The sequence below is a fragment of the Pygocentrus nattereri genome, chromosome 5 (genome assembly GCF_015220715.1).
Source record: "Pygocentrus nattereri isolate fPygNat1 chromosome 5, fPygNat1.pri, whole genome shotgun sequence".
Taxonomy (NCBI): domain Eukaryota; kingdom Metazoa; phylum Chordata; class Actinopteri; order Characiformes; family Serrasalmidae; genus Pygocentrus; species Pygocentrus nattereri.
The window spans coordinates 6,330,424-6,351,878 of record NC_051215.1 but is presented as its reverse complement, the minus strand read 5'-3'; the positions used below and the strand labels follow the sequence as shown (position 1 = coordinate 6,351,878).

Sequence of the window (21,455 nt, the reverse complement as noted above, 5' to 3'; positions counted from 1 at the left end):
GCTGATTGGTTGGGATTACTGCTACTGAGTTCTGATTGGTTGGGATTACTGCTACTGAGTGCTGATTGGTTGTCGTTACTGTTACTGAGTGCTGATTGGTTGGGATTACTGCTACTGAGCACTGATTGGTTGTCGTTACTGTTAATGAGTGCTGATAGGTTGGGATTACTGCTACTGAGTGCTGATTGGTTGTTGTTACTGTTAATGAGTGCTGATTGGTTGGGATTACTGCTACTGGGTGCTGATTAGTTGGTGAGTTGATCAAAAGTTCAAATGCTCTCAAAAAAGTCAGAGTGGTGTTAAAAATGTTTTCAGGAAATAAACGAATTGCTCCATATAAAAAATATTGAAGGATTTGAAACGGATTTTCTTCAAACGCTCCAGAATAACCCTTTCCTTTTGGACTCGCTCGGGAGTGCCCTCTAGCGCCCTCTAGCGCCTGACAGACCCTGTACACATTACTGAGTGGCAGTTCTCCTCTCTACAAATTCTCTGGCCTCGCTACCTCAAAAAGGTGACCTGTTTGGGAGTATGAACCATTAGCCAATCCTAGCGCAGGCTATCGTACACTGTCAGCCAATCAGAAGAGGGGGCGGGATTCGACCAGCCAATAGTAGCGCGGGAAGCCGTACCTGAAAACGGGTGTGGAAGAAAATGATCGACTCCTTCTCAACGCGCTCCACCCAGCCGGCCAAACTGAACGTTTTCGGTTGAAACATGAGTCTGGATTCTCTGTTTCAGCAGATTTTACTGACTGAGCAACAAGTGTCAGAGAACACTCGTCAGCTCCATGAAGGTGAGTAACGTTACTTTAGTGCGGAGCTAATGAAAAGCAGGCTAACTAACCTGAGCTACTTAGCTAAATGTTAGCTAACCTAGTTAGCTAGCTAGCGTAGGCTAACGAACGTTTGTCGGAGACACGGATTTGCGGCTGAATAAAAGTCAGAAACGTTACAAAAAATGACAATTAAATCTTCCAGATACACAAATAGGAAAGAGTAACGTTACTCTCAGATTTTCAGTGCAAGATCAAGTTGATGAACAACACCTTAGTGGTGATAGAGGACAGTCAAAACGAACAGACGTTAAAACTGTGTGTATTTTATAATTGTAGGTTAAAGGGGAAGCCCACCGAATTTTCAGAAACTCCACATAATTAAGTGGTTGAGATGTAAACAGGGCCATTCGGAGTGCTCTGACTCCTTGTCACCATGGTAACCGTGGAGAGAGAGCGTTGAAAATGATTGTCTCTTCATCATTTGACTGTGGGAACTTTAGTGAAACCCGGACTTTAAGTGTGTAATGTCTCTGAAAGCTGCATCGCAGTAAGATGTTAAATGAAATGGTTAGATACATGCTGCGTGATGTGTGTCACATTGTTTTAATCGTAGCTTTGGGGTAAAGTTTTGGCTTAAAAATGTATTTTAATCCCTTTAGTTTCATCCGTTCATGGCGGAGGGATTCATGCTGGGTGTTTTGAGGCAAAATAATCCCCAAAGAAACTTTTATTCAGGTTTATGACTTTTTTAGCATCGTCATTACTTCTTAAAACTTAGTAGGCACGTGGAGGTTCACTGGTGGTTTTGGATAGTAAATGGAAATATTTGGGATGTAGTAGACATGACGACCCCTGGTTCCGAATCACCACCACTGTAAGGAAATCTGAGTCTCTGCATATGAACCCTCTCACACCAGACCACTCTGTTAACATCTCAAGGACTGAATTATGCAGAAACAATAAAAAAGGGTTGAATTTCCCTTTAAAAGCTTCATTTAACAGCTTAAACGACAATATGTTGAAACATGACATCACAGGTTCAGAGTTCTGTGTACATCTGATTGAGTTGTTTACCTGATTTTGATATGACCCAATGATATTTATCATATTTAGTCAAATCTGTGTTCCATCCAGTAAAGGCTGCTGTCATCAGGACTCAGGAGAAGATAAAGTGCTTTAATGAAAAGCTGGAAAATGCACGTGTTGAGCTGGATGAGAAGGTAAAGTACCAGGGATTTAATGCTTGTACCTTGTGTTCTACACTCACTGGCCACTTTATTAGGTGCTAGTAAAAGGTTGGACCCCCTTTTGCCTTCAGAACTGCCTTAATTCTTCCTGTCATACTTTCAACAAGGTGTTGGAAACGTTCCTCAGAGATTTTGGTTGGTTATTTGAGTTCCTGCTGCCTTTCTATCATCTGGAACCAGTCTGCCCATTCTCCTCTGACCTCTCACATCAACAAGGCATTTTCGTCCACACAACTGACCGCTCACTGGATATTTCCTCTTTTTCGGACCGTTCTCTGTAAACCCTAGAGATGGTTGTGTGTGAAAATCCCAGATCAGCAGTTTCTGAAATAATCAGACCAGCCCGTCTGGCACCAACAACCACGCCACGTTCAAAGCCCCTTAAATCCCCTTTCTTCCCCGTTCTGATGCTCGGTCTGCACTTCAGCAAGTTGTCTTGACCACCTCTACATGCCTAAATGCATTGAGTTGTGGCCGTGTGATTGGCTGATTAGCTATTTGTGTTAACAAGCAATTGAACGTGAAGGTGTACCTAATAAAGTGGCCGGTGAGTGTATGTGTTCAATAGGGGTGAACAGTATGACTATATAATCATATCATAGTAAAGGACATCACCATACAGTTTTCTGAGCACATTGTGGTTATTGGCAGTTAGGAACACTGGCTAACTGTTTCATTACAAAGTGAATGTAAGTGAACCTGTTTAATTGGATTTGGTGAAGTGCGGTTTGTAAAACATTGAATAAGAATGATTGTAGTTACAAGGTGTAGCCTCTTATACTCCTTGGAATCACCGGTGGTTCCAAAAGGCACTTTGTCATATTCTTTCATATCTCATGAGCTGCATTCAGAAGCTGGGTGTCGTATGAGGCTGTAACTCTTCTTCAAATAGACGGTGATGCCATTTTAAACCCTTATAACAGAAGAAGATGAACTCATGATTTTGTTGTCTACTGAAAGTCGGCCCATTTCTCCACAAATCTGGGCTATAAACTACGAGCTCATGATCTGCTCTGTAAAAATGATTTTTATAAAATAATACAAAATCACATGTTCTTTTAATTTGAGGGGAGCTTTTGCAAAATAAATAAATAAAATAAAAATGAGCATTTAATTCATGCAGTTAGTGAATATTTTGCCTTAAGATTTGGTCGTGTAAACTCTGGATGAACTGGATGAACCAAAATATTCCCTGGATAATAAGAGGGTGAATATTGTGATGCCTCTCGTGTGTCGGGAAAATGTCTTGAAGTGTCATGATATAGTATTTTTGCCATATTGCACACGCCTAATGTTCAGTGTTCAGAGTGTTTTTTTATTTATAATAAAACTATTTGGTATTGTGTGATGTAATTACCTGTAATCCATAGACAGTGCTGCTTCATTAGTACCTTATCAGACTGTGTGAGAAATTGATGAAGGCTCATGTGCTCATGTTTTGTGGACAGGGGCCTCATAAACGGGTGATTTGTTTCATGATTAGAACACTTAATCTATTTGGAAGGCTTCATTAAAGATGAAGGGGATCGATGGCAAGCGGCACTGCAAAATCAATCGCTAATTTCCGTTGGATTACATGAGTTCAGTTTCAGCCCTTCAAAAAAATATAGCACATCATGTTTCATGTGATTACGTGAATATATGTCACTGTAAGGTGTCCGCCCACCATATAAGCTGTGTAAAGCATGAAGCATGACCTAGATAGGCCTCTCGTTAGGTGCCACTGACACGCTGCAGACGGGCAGTGTTTTTTCTCTGGATAGGTGCACTGCAGGTGCGTTTCCAGTGGAGATGTGTTTTATGAGTGGGGACAGGGATTCATTTCTTGATCCCATTATTAATAATCATGCTGAATGCTTAAAAAAAAAAAAAAATCAATGTAAACTAGACATCTATTCAGGCAGCGTCGGAGCGCAATGCTGGTGTCAAAAATACACTCACCGGCCATGTTATGAGATACCCTGTATCAAAGCTCACATTTTATCAGCTCCACATACCATACAGGTGCACTTTGTGGTTCTGCTATTACAGACTGTAGTCCATCTGTTTCTCTGCATACTTTGTTATACTTCATTTTCTTTTGTGTCCGCTCATGCCCACTCAACCAACGCACACCTCCCTCGTTGGACCACCTTGTAGATGTAAAGTTAGAGACAATAGATCATCTGTTGCTACACAGTTTATGTTAATTATCCTCTAGCCCTTCATCAGTGGTCAGTTTTTGACCACAGGATGCTGTTCTCTGGATATTTTTGGTTGGTGGACTGTTCTCAGTCTCCAGCGGCGCATGCAGGCCTATTACTGCCCGTCGCGGCTCCACAGACTTACATGTTTGAGTATAAATAAAATACCCCTCCTTCTTAGTAAAATACAGCTCTACTGATCGTTCTAACACAGTTTTAACAATAAATGCACTTGGAAAGTTGGACTTAATATAGCTGTTAATTCACCCTTTACCTCTGAAGGTTGGCACGCAGACTACTGGCCACATAGCAACACAGATAACAGTCTCGCCTAGCTAGTAGCTAACGAGGTGAAGAGGAAGGTTTATGATGAACATTGATAATCGGGAGACGAATGGACATATGTGCATTTATACGCACTACAGCTGGTTTCCTGATGCGTTTGATCTGAAACAAGAAACTGTCAAACACCAAAATGTCGCAAAGCTGAAGTCATTTCTCAGTCACCAGCTTCTTGCTTGTGTTGTCCCGTTCCACCTTAAATGGTGCAGCAGTTACATTCTGGTGCCATTTAAGGTGGAACAGGCAAATTCGAACAAGAAGCTGGTGATTGAGAAGCTGACGGCCTCGTAAAAAAAAAATCAGACTGTTCTACTGTTTCGGAAAAATTTCCTGCTGGAGATGCGAGAAAAGCAGCTGAGCTAAAGCTTAAAGCAGAGCAAAGTCTGCATTTTCATTTATAGGCTATTATATTTTTTAGCCTCTATTAGCACACGAGCACATACTGAGACATATTTACAGCCAAGATGGGAAAATGGACATAAAATGTTGTGGCTCCCAGGGTGGTTTGATTTTGTTGAAAGGACAAAGTAGCTTTTTTTTTTTTTTTTTTTAAACATGGTTTGCCGACCCCTGGTTTTACTGTAGGACTGTAGTTATGTGGCTGTCACTGGTTACAATTTTTCAGGCAAGATTAATATAGGATTCCACAAAAATGTGATGGCATAACAAAAGGAAGGACAAAGGTCACTCATTGGTGATTAATCAGGCTCAACTAAGACTCTTTTTGTGTGAGATGAAGGTGGGGCAGGGGGACATGGATGAAAAAATGTAATTCTGATTAGTATGAAGGAAAAACTCCATCCAACGTACGGTCATCCACCTCCTATCCAAGGCCCAATCCCATTTCTTATTTTTACCCCTACCCCTTGTTTTCGAGTGTAACCCTCCCCTTTGAAACTGAGTTACAAGTGGTAGTTGTTGAAATCTTCCCCCTATGAAGTGAGACGACCCTTCAAGAACTGGAAACATCATCAGTTGTCGTCAATGATTTTACGTAAACAGACGAGACGAGGTTTTCCAGCCATTTCCAATATGCCGCCTCCAGCTGTGGTGATCTCACTTGGGTGTCACATGACAGGACGGGTATAATAATGGTATATCTCACTGACATCTGAAGGAGACTGAAAAGCATCGCGATTCATTCACAACTTCAGTTTCACACATCAATCAATCAAACGAGTCACCGAATAAAAAAGAGCACAAACAAAAAACCACATCACTTCATTAACAGCTACTAGCGCTGCTCTGTAGGCGACCCTGCCGGCCTGCAGTGACAGCAGAGGAGGGGAAATTCAGCTCCTCACTGCTTAAATACGTTTAGGGCATCATACGCCTTCAAAGAGGGGGCAATTATTTATTATCGCCACCAAGAATTCTTCAGTGATATGAAGCTGGACGTAGCTTTCTAATCACCAGCTTCATGATCGAATTTTCCCGTTCCACCTTAAATGGTGCAGCAGCCTTTGCACCATTTAAGGTAGAACGGGAAATTTCGCCCTGTAGCGACCGAGACATCAGCGTATTACTAGTGATTTTTATGTGTGTTATGAAGGAAATCTTTTTAACAGAGAAAATACGTTTATGTGTCTCTTTGGTCACTTGTGCAGCCATCTGGCCAATGATTCACATAGCATTCTGGGAATGTTCTCATAACCCTCTGTTTGTAGTGCGCCTCTGAAAAATCTCCGTTTGAAGGGCCAGGTAGCCCGAACACTTCACCCCCCCCCCCAACAACAGTCGGGACATCCCCACCCCTAGATATGAAACAAAACAGAGGGGTAGGGCTAAGTGTTAGGGGCAAGCGGTGAAATGGGAATGGGCCCAAATATGCTATTGTTTTATATAGAGCTTTACCATATAAAGGGGCCACTTGGTGTATGAAATAAAGTATATTAACAATTATGTTCATAATATATACTCACAGCTAGAGCTTGGTGTCACAAACAGTATTGATACTAATACTTTACTTCAGTACTGAGTCCTAGATAATAGTTTTTTCAGTATTTATTCTTTTAAAAGTGGAAGTGCGTGTAGCTTAATGGCAAAACAAGAGCGAGATTCAGTACTGTAGTACTGAAAAGAGTACTCTGTAGTTCTCTTCTTTAAGACTCTAGTATATTGGTTGGTACCGTAAAAGTACTGCAGTTCAATACCCAGCCCTTCTTACTTATTCAAAAAACTACAGCCGTCATATCATATGCATTTGATGTTTATATTATATACTTACTGCTTCTGTCTGTGATGCTAGACTGAAAGCAATTACCCGAAGTCTTTCACGCTTGAATGACGCTGATAAAGAGCCAGATTGCCTTTTGCTTTGCGACACAGAGGCTTGAATTCACAGGTCATCGTTATTCCAATTACAGAGTGACCTACAAACAAAACGATGTGAATGAACACCACACACATCATTGAGATTTCTCATTGAGTACTGAGGCTATTGGCTCTCCAGGAAGACATCAATTAGTCTGCATCCCTAACGCTTAACCATGCCAATGAATGGCCAAATGAATTGTCATGTAGTCTAAATATTTGGACGTGTGACAAATGGCAAATAGCCAGACACCAATTCTAATTCAGCTGCTTTAAGGTGCACTCATTGACCATTGACACAGGCCTTCACTTACAGCTTATATAATCTCCATGGAAAAGCATTGACCAATAGAATGTAATGCCCTGGAGCAGCCGCACATGAGCCTATGATTACCATACCTAATACCAAGCATCAGCTAGAAGGGTATAAAGACTCCAGCACTAGGCTGTGGAGCAGTGGAACTAATGCTCTTGTGAGTGCAATCAAATTCTCACATGTTCCACATCTACTGTAAAGCCTTCCCAGAAAAGATGCTGTTACTGCAGCCAAGCGGGGAGACAAACTTCAATACCCTTGATTTCAGAAAAAGCAGGTGTCTACAAACTTTTCTGTGCATTACTCATGACTATGTTTATGGACTTATTGGCAGTGGTGGACAAAGAACACAAACCATGTACTTGAGTTAAAGTAGAGACACCCAAGGTAAAAATATTACTCCAGTAAAAGTAGAAGTTCCTCCCTTTAGACCTCCACTTGAGTAAAAGTACTAAAGTATTACCTTTTAAATGTACTTAAGTATCCAAAGTAAAAGTACTAAAAGAGTAATTCTGGCTCTGATCTGGTCCTGTTATCATTTTTATAACCAGACTGGCATGAACTCATTTCAGGTGAAAGTCCTCCAGCGTCTCTCTTGGTAAACCAGTCTTTTAATAGAACGTCATTAATTAGTGACGCTGACGTCTATTAAAATAATCATAAGCACAAAACACTGAAGGTAAACAGTTTCCATCAGGGAGAACCGAGTGGCTCTGAAATCACTTTTTACACACAAGCAAAGTTTCAGTTTCAGATTTATTTACAACTTAGTTCCAAGTTTAAGTTGAATAAAAACTGGCTTTAAACTCAGGATCACAGATGAGCTCCTTTACTATGTTGATCTGTAGGCCTCTGTTCATAAACATAAACCAGCCCAAACTAATTTACTATAAAATGAACTGGTGTTTGTAGAAATTCAGAAAAAAGCCGCGTCAGTCTCGACTGCATATGTGGACATATTTCTATATTGTGCTCTATTTACACAAAGTTAGGTTAGTTCATCATTTATGTTGAACAGACTCTCCCAAAGTTTTACGCTGCTGCGCTGACGTTGAACCGTGTGCTGCACTGGGTCGGTATGACCAACAGGTCAAAAACAAAGTGCACACTATAAACTGATTGGTGGGCTTCCCTCACGCATTTTTTGTTTTGACATGTTACGTTATTATGCACACAGAAACCAAGAGGGACGGTAGATTTTGCATAATGTAGTGGAGTAAAATGTAAGATGTATGACTGTGAAATGTAGTGGAGTGAAAGTAAAAAGTCGCCCAAAATGGGAAAAACTTCAGTAAAGTACACGAAAAAATGACTTAAGTACAGTAACCAATTACATTTACTTAGTTACGGTCCACCACTGCTTACTGGTGTAACTGGAAGAAGTTATCATAATAACACAGGGTAAATCTGTCGTGACAACAGGCTCAGCTCCAGTCAGAAGCCACCCTGCAGCTGTATCTGATAAAGAAGCGGCAAGAGCAGATAGAGAAGAAAAGAGAGGACTTGCAAAAACAGCAGAATGACCTCAAACAGGAGCTGGTATGTATATGTGAATGTTAAAATTAAAATCAGCAGTATGTTCTGAATCTCTAAAACTGAAAGTGAGTTGTCATGCATGTACACTGCCCATCAAAACGTCTGGGGACAGCTTGTCTCCCATTGAAACTTCATTCTCAGTTAAGTAAGAAAAAACCTTTACAGGCATTTTAATGGAAAAAAGCTATTTGTTAATCCTTTGGGCGTATTTATCTTCAAAGCTCAGCTTTATGCTCGTAAAGGTGTCTTGCTTTGTATGAAGAGCAGGTTTTGCCTAAATAATGATTTGACAGCTTTCAGTTTTCTATTCCAAATTATTTCTGTCCAAATTAGTCCTGATGGATTGGGGGTAGAGTCTGGGAGGTAATACTGTTACTAATGTTTCCCTGTGTTATTATTGTTATCTAACTTGTATTACTTGTATTTATTGTGTTCAGTTTTTACGATCAAAGAAAGAAAATATACTCATTTTAAAAAGCTAAAAGTCCCTAAGGTTTTGAAGTCCAGTGTATATAAGAACTGACAATTGACCCTGAAGTTGGTGGGTGGAGGTAATTTGTGGACAATCCAAATGAGGCCAATTTTTGGGTCACTATGGGGTTGCAAATTTCTAAATAGTTGAGAGATGCCAGGTTTTGGTAGTCAGGTTTTGTTGCTTGAAGAACAATGACGTTTCGTTGAGAAGTAAGGAGTAATTACATGAGGAACAGAATAAGGGTAGTAAACTGTGACTGGGCCAGTACCCCTTTTGTCACTGGGGTGGTACCCTCAAGGGTACCTCTCAGTACCTTTAGTCAGGGAGCATAAGTGAACTATAATCCATTGAAATTGTATTTTCTAAATCGTGTTGACTCCACACAGCCTGCCTCACCTCCAGGCTTTCATTTATTATTCTGTTTTAACACTTTAGATTATGAAAAGGTACAAATACAAACTTTTCATCTGGAAAAAACCTTAAAACCACTGTTGTACCTTTTGAGGGAACATTTACATTGGCTATGTTTACATGCAAAGACTTTTGACAGTCCGATTGAGTACATTCCGATTACAGATTAAGACTGAGGTGTTTATGCTCACTGTGTTCAACAATCTGTTTACATGCTCACTACAAGTAATCCAACCAAAACGACGTGCATGTGTGGAGAACCACTTAGAATAAACGTTACCTTGACAGCGAACATCACGTGAGGTCTAGTCAGAGTGAGATGAGTTTTTAGTTGGCATGCTTATGTTTTTAATTACTTTAAAATGACGTCAGACTCAGAAAACTATACCTCACACGTACTTATTAAAGAAGGCCGAGAGGAAGACGTCGTGTTCTGAGACCCATAAGCTGGGTCTACCTCATTCTTCACCTCCCTCATTGAGTCTGTGTTTGTTCTCGGGTCCTGAATTTCCTCCATCCAGGTGTCTTTCTCCTTCATCATCTTTCTCTCGCCCTCTCTGTACCAGTCCTAGAGAACATCTTTGGACCGGAGTTCAGTTTCAGTGCTGTTGAATTCTCTCTCTTTCAGCAGTTTCTTGAGGACCCATGTCTTTCATTTGATTTTCAGTCAGCAGCTTAACGTGTGACATTGCTGGTTAAAGAAAACAATTTCAATCGGCAAAAATCAATACAGTCAAATAATAAATAAAAACAATCCGGTTCCGGCGGTGCGGTGGGTAGCTGCAGCGGCCACTTCGTGAACAATAATAATAATTTTGCTATTTTTTGTTTACTGTCTGTCGTCTAACTTGACCAAAACCAATCACCGTGACTGCTTTAACCAGCACCAGCGTCTGCCAGCGTCAGAGCCTGCTACAGCTGAGAAATCAGCCACAATCTCTGCTTCCAAACGAGCTAGGCCTGCTACGATCCCCGGCGCTGCGTGATCCTGCTGGCCGAAAGCGATGCACAAAAAGACAGAAGCAAGGCAGACGAGCCGGGGTGTGCACTAGGCTAATGGCTAATCCCACACGACCAGCCGTTCCATTGCTTCTTCTCACAAACTTTGGTTCCTTGGAGAATAAAGTGGACTACCTCCGGATTCAGCTGGCTACCCAGTGTGAGTTCAGAGGCTACTGTGTTTTCATTTTTATGGAGACATGGATGATGAGCTCCACTCTAGACTTAGCCATTCAGCTCGATGACCTGTTGTGCTTCTGTGCGGACAGAGACTCTGAGCTGTGCAGTAAGTCCGCTGGTGGAGTTTGTGATCGTCAGAGCCAGGCCATTTTATTTGCCTAGAGAACGAAGTACGCTGTATATAGTAGCGGTGCGTTTAGCTCCCAGTGCCAATGCTAATGCCGCACTGAACGAGCTGTATAGCGCTATCAGAGACCTTCAAAACACACACCCAGACGGACTGTTTATTTTTGCCGGTGATTTAAACCATGCTAATCTGAAGTCAGTACTCCCCAAATTTCATCAGTATGTGGACTTTGCAACCTGGGGGGCTGATGTGCTGGATCTTGTTTACACAAACATCCCTGCTGCTTACATGGCTGAGCCTCGCCCCCACTACGGCTACTCAGACCACATCTCTGTGGTGCTCATCGCAGCATACAGACCGCTCATCAGACATGCCAAACCAGACCAGAAGCAAGTGAGATCCTGGCCACCAGGAGCACTTCAGGACTGTTTTGAGCACACTGACTGGGAGATGTTCATAGAAGCAACTACTACCAGTGACTCCATCAACCTGGAGGAGTACACAGAATCAATGACTGGCTACATGAGCAGGTGCACAGATGTTACTGTCTCCAAACTCATCACAACTCACCACAACTAGAAACCATGGATGACTGCAGAGGTGCGCATGCTGCTGAGAACCCGCGACAAGGAATTTAAGTTAAGGGACAAAGCAAGCCTCAGGGTGGCAAGAGCCAAGTCACCTCCACCTGCTTGTGACAGTGATGCCTCCCTTCCAGACACGCTTAATAACTTTTACGCTCGGTTTGAGGCACAGAACGGCATGATGGTAAGGAAAACCACACCCCCTCCAAGTGAACAGGTACTGTGTCTGTCCACTGCTGATGTGCAGAGAACTCTACACAGAGTCAACCCACGAAAAGCACCAGGAATGCGCCGCACAGCTGGCTGATGTTCTCACAGACATATTCAACATCTCGCTGAGCACTGCAGTCGTTCCAATGTGCTTCGAGTCCACCATCATCATCCGTGTGCCGAAGAAGTCTCCAGTGTCCTGCCTCAATGACTGTCGCCCGGTCGCACTTACTCCCACAATCCTGAAGTGCTTCGAGAGGCTTGTCATGAGGCACATTAAAGACCAGCTTCCTCCTTCACTGGACCCACTGCAATTTCCATATCACCCCAATCGCTCAACAGACGACGCCATCTCCACCACACTCCTCCTGGCTCTCACCCACCTGGACAATAAAGACGCCTATGTCAGAATGCTGTTCATAGACTTCAGTTCAACATTCAACACCATCATTCCTCAGCAGCTGATTGGAAAATAGCCTGCTGGGCCTGAACGCCTCCCTCTGTATCTGGGTCCTGGATTTCCTGACTGAGAAACCTCAGTTAGTCAGGATGGGAAATAACATCTCCAGCACCACCACACTGAGCACCGGTGCCCCTCAGGGCTGTGTGCTCAGTCCACTGCTTACTTTGCTGACTTATGACTGTACTGCAAAGAACAGCTCAAACCACATCATGTTCGACGCGACTGTGGTGGGTGTGAGTCAGCGTACAGAGAGGAGGTGCAGCGGCTAACAGACTGGTGCAGAACCAGCAACCTGTCTCTGAATGTAGACAAAACTAAGGAGATGGTTGTTGACTTCCGAAGACTGCAAGATGACCACCCCCCACTGAACATCAATGGCTCTGCTGTGGAAATCATCAGGAGCACCAAGTTCCTTGGTGTCCACATCACGGAGAACCTCACCTGGTCCCTCAACACCAACTTCATAGCCAAGAGAGCCTGAAGAAGGCTCATCTCCCCCCTCCCATCCTCACGATGTTCTACAGGGGGACTGTGGAGAGCATCCTGAGCAGCTGCGTCATCGCTTGGTTTGGGGATTATCGAGGTCTCTCTCCCCTCCACCATGGACATCTACGCTACACGTTGTATCCAGGAAGCCACTAGCATTGTGGATGACCCCATCCATTCCTCACAGGGACTTTTTTCACTGCTGCCATCTGGCAGAAGGTACCGGGGCATCTGTGCCATCACTGCCAGACTCTGCAACAGCTTTGTTCCTGAGGATTGAGCTAATCTCCCCCCACAAACTCTACACTCTCACCTCTTTTGATGCTCTACTTGCACTATCTGGAACATTGTTGCTAACACTGTGTTTACACTGTTTACTCAAGTTTTACTGCCTCAGTAACAGCTGTGTTTGTTTGTTATCTGACTGCGAGATTCACAAATATCTCTGCACCTTATTCCCCTACCTCATGTCCAGAATGAGTGCTGTGTCGGTGCTGCACTGTCCTGTCTGTTTACTGTGTCTAATGTCTGTCTGTTGTCATTTATTATATTGTTTACTTTTTTGTTTGCACGTTCACTCTTTGTACTTTTTTCCCTTGTTGCACCGTGTTTTTCCCCCCACTGGCCCCCAGGCCAGTAGATCATTGTTTTACTGGCCCTTTGTATGCAATACTATTAAAGATTAAAGACAGCCATCATGTATTTAATTTCCACTCAAATCAGCCATCAGAAGTACAGTTTATTAATTTTTCACAGGATGTATCTATGTAAGGCTGTAGCTCAGTAAAAATAAGAGTAAAAACAGGATTTCAGAGTTTTACAGGAAGTGGTGCCCTGAACATCTCTACAAGCCAAAGCTGAAGTAAAGCTTTCACATATGAGAGAGGAGAAAATCAAGCTGCACTCTTGCTTCAAGTCTGAAAAAATCCACTGTGAAAAGACAGTTCAGCGCTATGAGCCTTAAAGGATGTGTAGCTGTCAAGAAGCCCTCACTGAGAAAAGAAAATGGACAAGAATGAAGGATTTTTGCACCAGAACAATAGAATCAAGACATCTAAATTGCAGAGTAAGTATTTTTTTATAGACTAATGAGTCTGCATTGTAACTGGGATTACTTGGATCTTGAGAACCATAAAATGCAAGCGAACCTCTGAAAGTGTTTACAAGAAGCATGAAAAAAAAATCTGCAGATTTTTGTGACAACTCCCTGCATGAGCCCTTAAGGAGTAACTGAACATCCAGTTTCAGCTGTTCTCTGCCCCCCTTTCTTTTTATAAATGCATGGGAAATGGAGAGATGTGTGGGTTAGATTATTGCTATTTTGGGATTTAAAGAGGCGTGACATCAGCACAAAGCTGAGAATTCATAACAGCTGCATTTTGACGCAGTCTAGAAGTTCTAACATGTACAAATATGCATATCTTAGTTTTGAATATCAGTAAATGGGAATACACTATAAGTACAAAGTGGAATCTAAAGGGTTTCTATGGAGTGATGCCATAAAAAACATCTGTTTGTTCCCTTGAATGAGTGTGAAAGGAACCTTTTTAACGTTAAGAACCTGTGCATAATATGAAGGTTCCATAGCAATTAAAAGTTTTTACTAGGGCTGTAAGTCCAACACTTTTTCATTTTTAATTGTGCTTAAAACAGTAATGAATAAATGCCATAAGGACTCTTACAGCTGTGGTCGGAAAATTTGCCTGGCGGAAAAGCCAGTTTGCTGTAATGTGAGCTGTGATATCTTCTTTCCTACAAACTAAATGGAGCAACTGCTCCTTCAACATAATGTCCAGTTGGGAAAAAATCACTTAACTAACTTATGTTAGCTGGTCACTGAACTTTATGCTCTCTCCAAAAACACGTTACATCACAGCTCATACTTGCCTATTTTTTGCTTTATTCATTCTAATCCGCGACGGCAGATTAAGAAGCCATTAACACAGTATATCTGTTTGTGTTTGGCTTTACTTAAGTGTACCAGTATTGTTTATATGTAAGGTTTTATCAGTAATTGTACTGGGCTTGAAACGTGTAGTGGACGGTATGAGCAGAGATTTATATCACTGTATAATTAATATTACTGACAGTTTAGATTTCTGTCATAATATAGTAGGTTGATTGTATATTTTTTCCAAATACAATCATTTTGAATGCCAAAGTAAACCTTTTATGTAATATTAACAATGACGTATTGTTCTAGATGCCCCCTCACTTTTTATGAGAACCATGTTTTACAACTGAGGTGCATCTAAAATAATTGAATTGGGCGAAATAGCATAAAAGAAACGAATAGTTCAAGCAGATGTCAATATTGCTTTATAACCCTAATGAGATTAAGGCGACTGTACTTAAAGCCCACAGTGGCTTCTCTGAACGTTTTACATCCATGTCTCGTGTGTCTCTTACACTTCAGCTTTAATCTTTGACTGTCAGACGTTACTTACCCCCTGATAAGCTCATTTAGTCTATTAAAACATCCTCGTTATTCTTTTACTGCTGGTAACATTTTCTGATAAGGACAGACTTTTTGTCCAGTTTTTCCCGTTCCACCTTAAATGGTGCAGCGGTTACATACTGGTGTTTGAGACTTTGTAGTTTAACACTGGCAGGATTTTTTGAAAAGATTTTTTTTTAAAAGTGCTTTTGTAGAGAATAAAAAAAAAACAGTTCGATTCACTTTTCTTGCATAAATTGACTTGATTATTAAATTCAAAACCTTAATTCTTGACCTCTTCCCTTTATTGTTAACCTTGTTGTTATCTTTAAATACATATAGTGTTATTGTAACGTGAGGAAAATGGGTTTGTTGCCCTGAGGCAACATTGTGAAGCAGAGGGTTCAGCTATTAAGATATCCTACTTGGGGTTTTATGTACAGAGCTAGCTTGAGGCAACATTGTGCGACAATAAAAAGAAATGTGACTGGTTATATCCATTCCACTGTCACACAACGTTGCTTCGAAGCAACAAACATATTCCTGCAAATTCTCATAACAAAAGAAATTGATACTGAATATTAAAAGTGGCCAAAGAGATCTTATGAGCAAATACATGCTTTTCTTTAATTGACTCAACCTCTTCCCTTTATTGTTAACCTTGTTGTTATCTTTAAATACATAGCGTTATTGCAAAGTGAGGAAAATGGGTTTGTTGCCCTGAGGCAACATTGTGAAGTAGAGGGTTAGACTATTATGTTCAGAGCTACCTATAAATATGGTCTAAGGGAATACAATTCATCAGAACACCTGGCTAGTCCCAGCACAAGAGGTTATCTGCATTTATTTGCGTACCGGTATAATGGTAATGACAACAGTAATGCCTTAAATAGGATTTCAGGTGGTATACCGGATGAGCCAGTATTTCGCCCACTCCTATATGAAACCTGGCCAGACTACCAGTCTTTGAGTTAGACATTATTATGCTAATAGTATGTGCAGGAATAGTGCTTTGAGGGTTATTAATTCTTATTTTGTCATTTTTACAAGAAAAGTATAGTAGGGGTCAGCCAGCCTGAAAGCAGGGCTGTGCTTCTCCATGTGCACTGACAGTACTGCAGGGATTCAGGTGTTGTCACAGGCTTTAACAAATGAGACAAGCTAGAGTAAAGATCAGCCATTGCTCTACCAGGCCAGTGATGCAAATCAGCTGCTGTTGAATTATCTGAACTAGCAGAAACTGTGTGTTCAGAAAATAATGCTTTGTTCAGAAGATATTAACAGACTGCAGGCACACTTTGTTAAGTAGTGGTTTGGTCAAAAATCATATTCACATGGTTTCCCCCTTACACCAGTTGTAGTGGGATGCTTATACCACTTAATAACTGCTGAAAACCTTGCATCTCCATTTTTGTCGTTTTTCAGTTTTTGACACAAACTGAAAATGCCTGTTGTCCTTTACATTGTCTGTAAATTTCATGATGAATGGACCAGAAGAAATGACCGAAAATGACTGGGGGGGGGGGGGGGGGGTGTATGTATGTAAATACCCCGATATGTAAATGATCACACGCTTGTCTCAAAGCATAGCCTGTTGTTTAGTAATCTCACATTGATTTTCTTTTGGGGCTCACAACCATTTTTTCAGAGTGCACAAGTTAAAATTTCATGCGGTCACGTTCATGCGAATGCAAGATGATCATTAGGCTGTTTAGGTGCCCCTCCGGCATGGGTACAGCGTTAGTCATTGTGGTTGAAAGTACTTCTGGTCTTCACTGGCTCAGTCGGTCTCTCTACCTGCGCTTTCATCATCAGCTGCATGCAGGCACACAGCGCACTGGTGATCAAACATGCGAAACAATCCAGTTAGCAGTCCAATTACTGTGTTCCAAAGATGAAGAGGTCCTGGCAGAATTTGACTCCGCTTTGCGCACACGTTCGTCATACAGGCATATGGACACTACAGATTACACTGGTGGATTCAGGTGTTTTTGTGTGTAAATAACGGGTAATCTTTAATTTTCCCACAAGGTAAACAGTAGAACAGGACCTAAAGCCAAACGCAGAGTCTCACAGTGATTTAATGACATGCTATTCATTAACAAACCAAAGATCTTGCTTGATGGTGCAGCACTCACGGATCTGAATGCCTTTCAGTCATAATGATAAGTATTATGAGAACACAGTTTGTTGATTTGAAATCTGTAGGACCGACTGAAGAGAGAATCTGTGGAGGAGAGAGAGAAATTTATGAGGGAGATCACAGCCTTTAACGATGACTTTAACCTGCTGAAGAAGAGGAACATTGTGTTCCAAAGCCAGACCAGATCTGAAATATTAAGTCTTCAACTGGAAGCTCACTCACTCAAGAAAGGTAATGTCAAATACTTCGTTTTTTTCTGTACACCGTGATTTGTGAAATGCAGGCCCATTCCCATTTCACCCCTCACCCCTACCACTTAACCCTTACCCCTCTGTTTTGAGTGTCCTGATTTTTGTTGGGATAGAGGGGTAGGGCGAAGTGTTGGGGCTACATCGTCACATTCTAAACAGAGTGTTAACTGGTAAGGTGGCTGCGCAAGAGACCAAAGAAACCAACAGATGTGAATATTTTCTATTAAAAAATAAGGATATCCATTATATTATCTTAGTTTAATGTCATTTCAATGTCCTTTTCTTCATAAAGCATAAAACATTAATAGTATGCTAATGTCCCTGTAGCTCAATTTCCACGTCCCACCTTACGTAGTGCCAAAATGTAGCTGTCGCTGCATTTAAGGTGGAATGGGAAAATTCTAATAAGAAGCTGGCAAACAGCTGACTTCAGCTTCACATGACCGAAGAATTGGGGTGGGTGATATTATCTCATCCCCCTCTCTAAAGGCATGTGATGCCTGAAATGTAACTAAAGCCCAGCAGTGGGGAGCTGAGCTGCACCCTCCTCTGCTGTCACCGCAGACTTGCAGGGTTGCCTACAGAGCAGCGCTAGTAGCTTTTCTTTTCATTTGAGGGTTGTCCCTGTTTTGCAGGGGAAGATTTCAACCACTACCTGTTGTAATTCAGTTCCAAGGGCAATGTGACAGTCATAGTGCTCTGATGTGTTTAGAGATGCAGATGATGAGGCAGGAGAATTCATGGCTGGTCTCCATGCAGGCAGAGCAGGGAGCACTGGAGATGGAGCTTCAGGAGGTGCAGTCGAAGCTTGCAGGTAGAGGAGGAAGGAAACAGTATGTCACGCGCTATTGATGCTCAGTGGTGTCAGACCAAATAAACCAAAATATGTCCAAAATAAATGAACTGTATTAGTTGATACTAATGATAAAAAGCAGTAAATTAGTTGTGGTATTATCATAACAGTGGTTATGAGTTGGTGAAATGAAATGATAGCAAAAATGTGAAAATTCAACTCAAATTGAGCTAAAAAAAACTACTCCTGGGAGTGGGTAAGGTCACTATCGTTACTACAGTCACCCCAGAAAGTGTATGTGTATATAAACTCACCGGCCACTTTATTAGGTGCTAGTAAAAGGCTGGACCCTCCAGAACTGCTTTAATTCTTCATGGCAGACTTTCAACAAGGTGTTGGAAATGTTCCTCAGAGATTCTGGTTGGTTATTTGAGTTCCTGTTGCCTTTCTATCATCTCGACCAGTCTGCCCATTCTCCTCTGACCTCTCACATCAACAAGGCATTTTTGTCCACACAACTGACCGCTCACTGGATGTTTCCTCTTTTTCGGACCGTTCTCTCTAAACCCTAGAGATGGTTGTGCGTGAAAATCCCAGTAGATCAGCAGTTTCTGAAATACTCAGACCACCCGTCAGTGGTTTTCTGATTATCATCATTTGAGTAGTTTCTTTGTAGGCTTCATCAGGTTTGCATCCAAAATACCTTCGCACATGATCCCTGTAGTTCATGATCCCTACATCGAACACAATCTCACCACAACATTGCGAGAAAAACAGCCTTAGACTTCAGTGCTTCTACCTCTGTGCTTTACAATAGCCTGAGAGCAGTTTGGTTTGGAATTCTTCTCCCGGCTTTCTCCACACAAAAAGTCTACCCTCAGGTTGATGATGTAATAGAAGTGAATAAGTATTTTTCTGGAGCAGATATCATTTTGTTAAATAAAATTTATGAAGTAATCTAAAGAACATTATTGATGCGGTTAAAGTGCAAAATTTAGAAGGACTGCATGTTACTGTTCTTTTTTTTTTGTTCTGTGTTTTATGTAGAGCTGGAGAGAGAGCTGGAGGAGGCAGTAGCTCTGACTGAGTCGCTGAAGGCAGAGAGACTCACAGCCAGTCAGAAACCACTGACAGACAGCACCTGCCTCAGGTTAGCAGCTAGTTTTTGTAGCATCGGTTTTTGTTCGTTTGAGTTTTCTGTGCTGTGTGTTTTTCTGTGTATCTCTACAAAAGCTGTTTGGCTGTAAAAGCCTCTGTATCACTGGATTGCATGTACCAATGCAATCCATATCGTTTTGGCACATTTCAGTTTTCCCTGCTCCAGCATACACCCCATCATGCACCGTGGGGTTATATAGGCTTGTACGGCCAACATGTGTTTGCAGGAGCACTGAATTAGCAGAGAAGCCCTGACGAAATACTTTTAATTAAATGGACCTGGCCTAATATAATACCCATCAGACTGGACATGTGATTTACTTACACCAGTCTTATTTCCTTTGACCCAAGAGTAGCCCTTCATTCATCTCTCTGTCCTCTCCATCTCCTTTCACCAAGTGTGTAAATAACACTACATAGGGCCCATCCCTTTAATTAAGCCTTTGATATGGCGCCCACGCCATCCAGTTCATAGTCAGGCAAACCTATAAAAAACATTCTGAGCAACGTCCGGCCGGTATGCAAAGATCCAGCTTAAAGACAGGGGATCAATAATTGGCCTGTCTTGGGCAGGAAGCTTCCTCTACAGCTGTGTAAATCATATGTGTGGGCAGCGTGGAGAACATGCTGGGTGCTCACACAAATCTCTCTCATTAGTGGCATGCAGAATTAAAGCCTCTGGATGTGCTGAAGATGGGGCTTCAGGGAGGAAGAGGTTGAACTCAGGATATGATTATTCCTCCTCTGTGTAATCATTAATCACTCTTAAATGTCTACCTCTCCATGCAATGCTTCGTTCTTTTCCCCTCTCTGTCTATTGATTGTTTGAAATTGAATGCCTGTAAGCTGAAACGAGAGCCGTCTTTGAAACGGGCATCGGCAGCATGTTAGGCTCGACAAAAAATGGCCATAGAAGTGCTTTAATTAAAAGTATCGCAGACGGGGGACACAGTTATTTGTCTGAAACAAATGCAAATAGCTCAGTGCTCCTGGGAACCTTTTTTTGTTCTTTGCTGGTGTCAGTAGCATGCAGAGAAACCATGGATTAAGCTTTGTCAGGTCAGTGATGTTCTATGAGAGTAGGAATATTTTTCGGGTTAATTGTTAGGCAAACTTTGGCTCACTGACTCTCAACGTGGTCCTGTTATAGGATGCTGCCTTTCCAACATGTTGGTTCATCAGACATTTGCCCTAGTCAACTGTAAGTGTTTTTACTGTCCAGGAGCAACAACAGCTCAACCGTGAAGCAGAAGGTCACACAGTGAGAAAAATAATTTTCATTAATTGTGTGCATGAGTAGCTGCACACAAGCCTAAGAACTTCACATGCAGTCCTAGAGTCAGCTGAAGTGCTTTAAAGCTAAGCATCATTCAACTCTGGAACAGTGGAAATTCTTTCTATGGAATGATGAATCAAGTGTCACCATATGTTACGTTCCTCTCAGGTTAAGTAGTTAACCCACTGGTTAAGTAGGAACATTGACTTGTATGACCCAACCCACCACGATGTGGATGAAGGATAGTGGTCTAATCCTCACCACAATGCAGCGGGTGGCACTCGGCCCTTACCTGATACGTCTAAACAGTCAAACAATTACCGTGTGTATTCGCATGCCCAAACTTGCCTGTCCACACATCTGGAGGGAGAGAGAGAAAAGTGAGAGAAAGAGAGAGACAGCTAGAGAGGGGGCAACATGAGACCACCTTTTACTAGCTACATTTTCAAGTCTATAAAGTAGCTGAAGTAGCACAGCTTAATGTTACTGCCAGCACCATAAGTCTCAAGCATGCCAAGTGCTCCCACACATGACTCCTCTCAGGTAGGTCCTTTTATTTGCCAAGACCCGCCCCTCAGCAGACAGCAACGACTCTGATTGGTGGAGAGAAAAGCGCAGGCGAACATCAGCATGGCCCCATTGGTCCATGGCACACCTGTACAGTAGATTGGTTGAGTGGAAGGGGAGAGAGAGAGAGACATTGGCCCAGTCCCATTTCTTCTTTTTACCCCTGACCCTTGTTTTCAA

General features: G+C 42.0%; 1 protein-coding gene across 6 annotated transcripts in view; it reads left to right on the top strand.

Annotated features, from left to right (window-relative positions):
- The first annotated feature begins 696 nt into the window (after positions 1-696).
- The window catches only part of ccdc172 (coiled-coil domain containing 172), a 39,952-nt gene continuing 19,193 nt past the window's right edge, over positions 697-21,455 (top strand). For 4 of the 6 annotated variants that reach the window (XM_017722747.1, XM_017722741.1, XM_017722743.1 and 1 more), the window contains exons 1-6: positions 697-796; positions 1,913-1,998; positions 8,602-8,718; positions 17,296-17,461; positions 18,194-18,295; positions 19,322-19,424. In XM_017722747.1, coding sequence (XP_017578236.1) covers positions 718-796; positions 1,913-1,998; positions 8,602-8,718; positions 17,296-17,461; positions 18,194-18,295; positions 19,322-19,424 — 653 coding nt within the window. In that variant the 5' untranslated portion in view covers positions 697-717. The remainder of the gene's footprint in view (positions 797-1,912; positions 1,999-8,601; positions 8,719-17,295; positions 17,462-18,193; positions 18,296-19,321; positions 19,425-21,455) is intronic. The other 2 variants (XM_017722745.1, XM_017722746.1) reach the window with 2 other exon arrangements.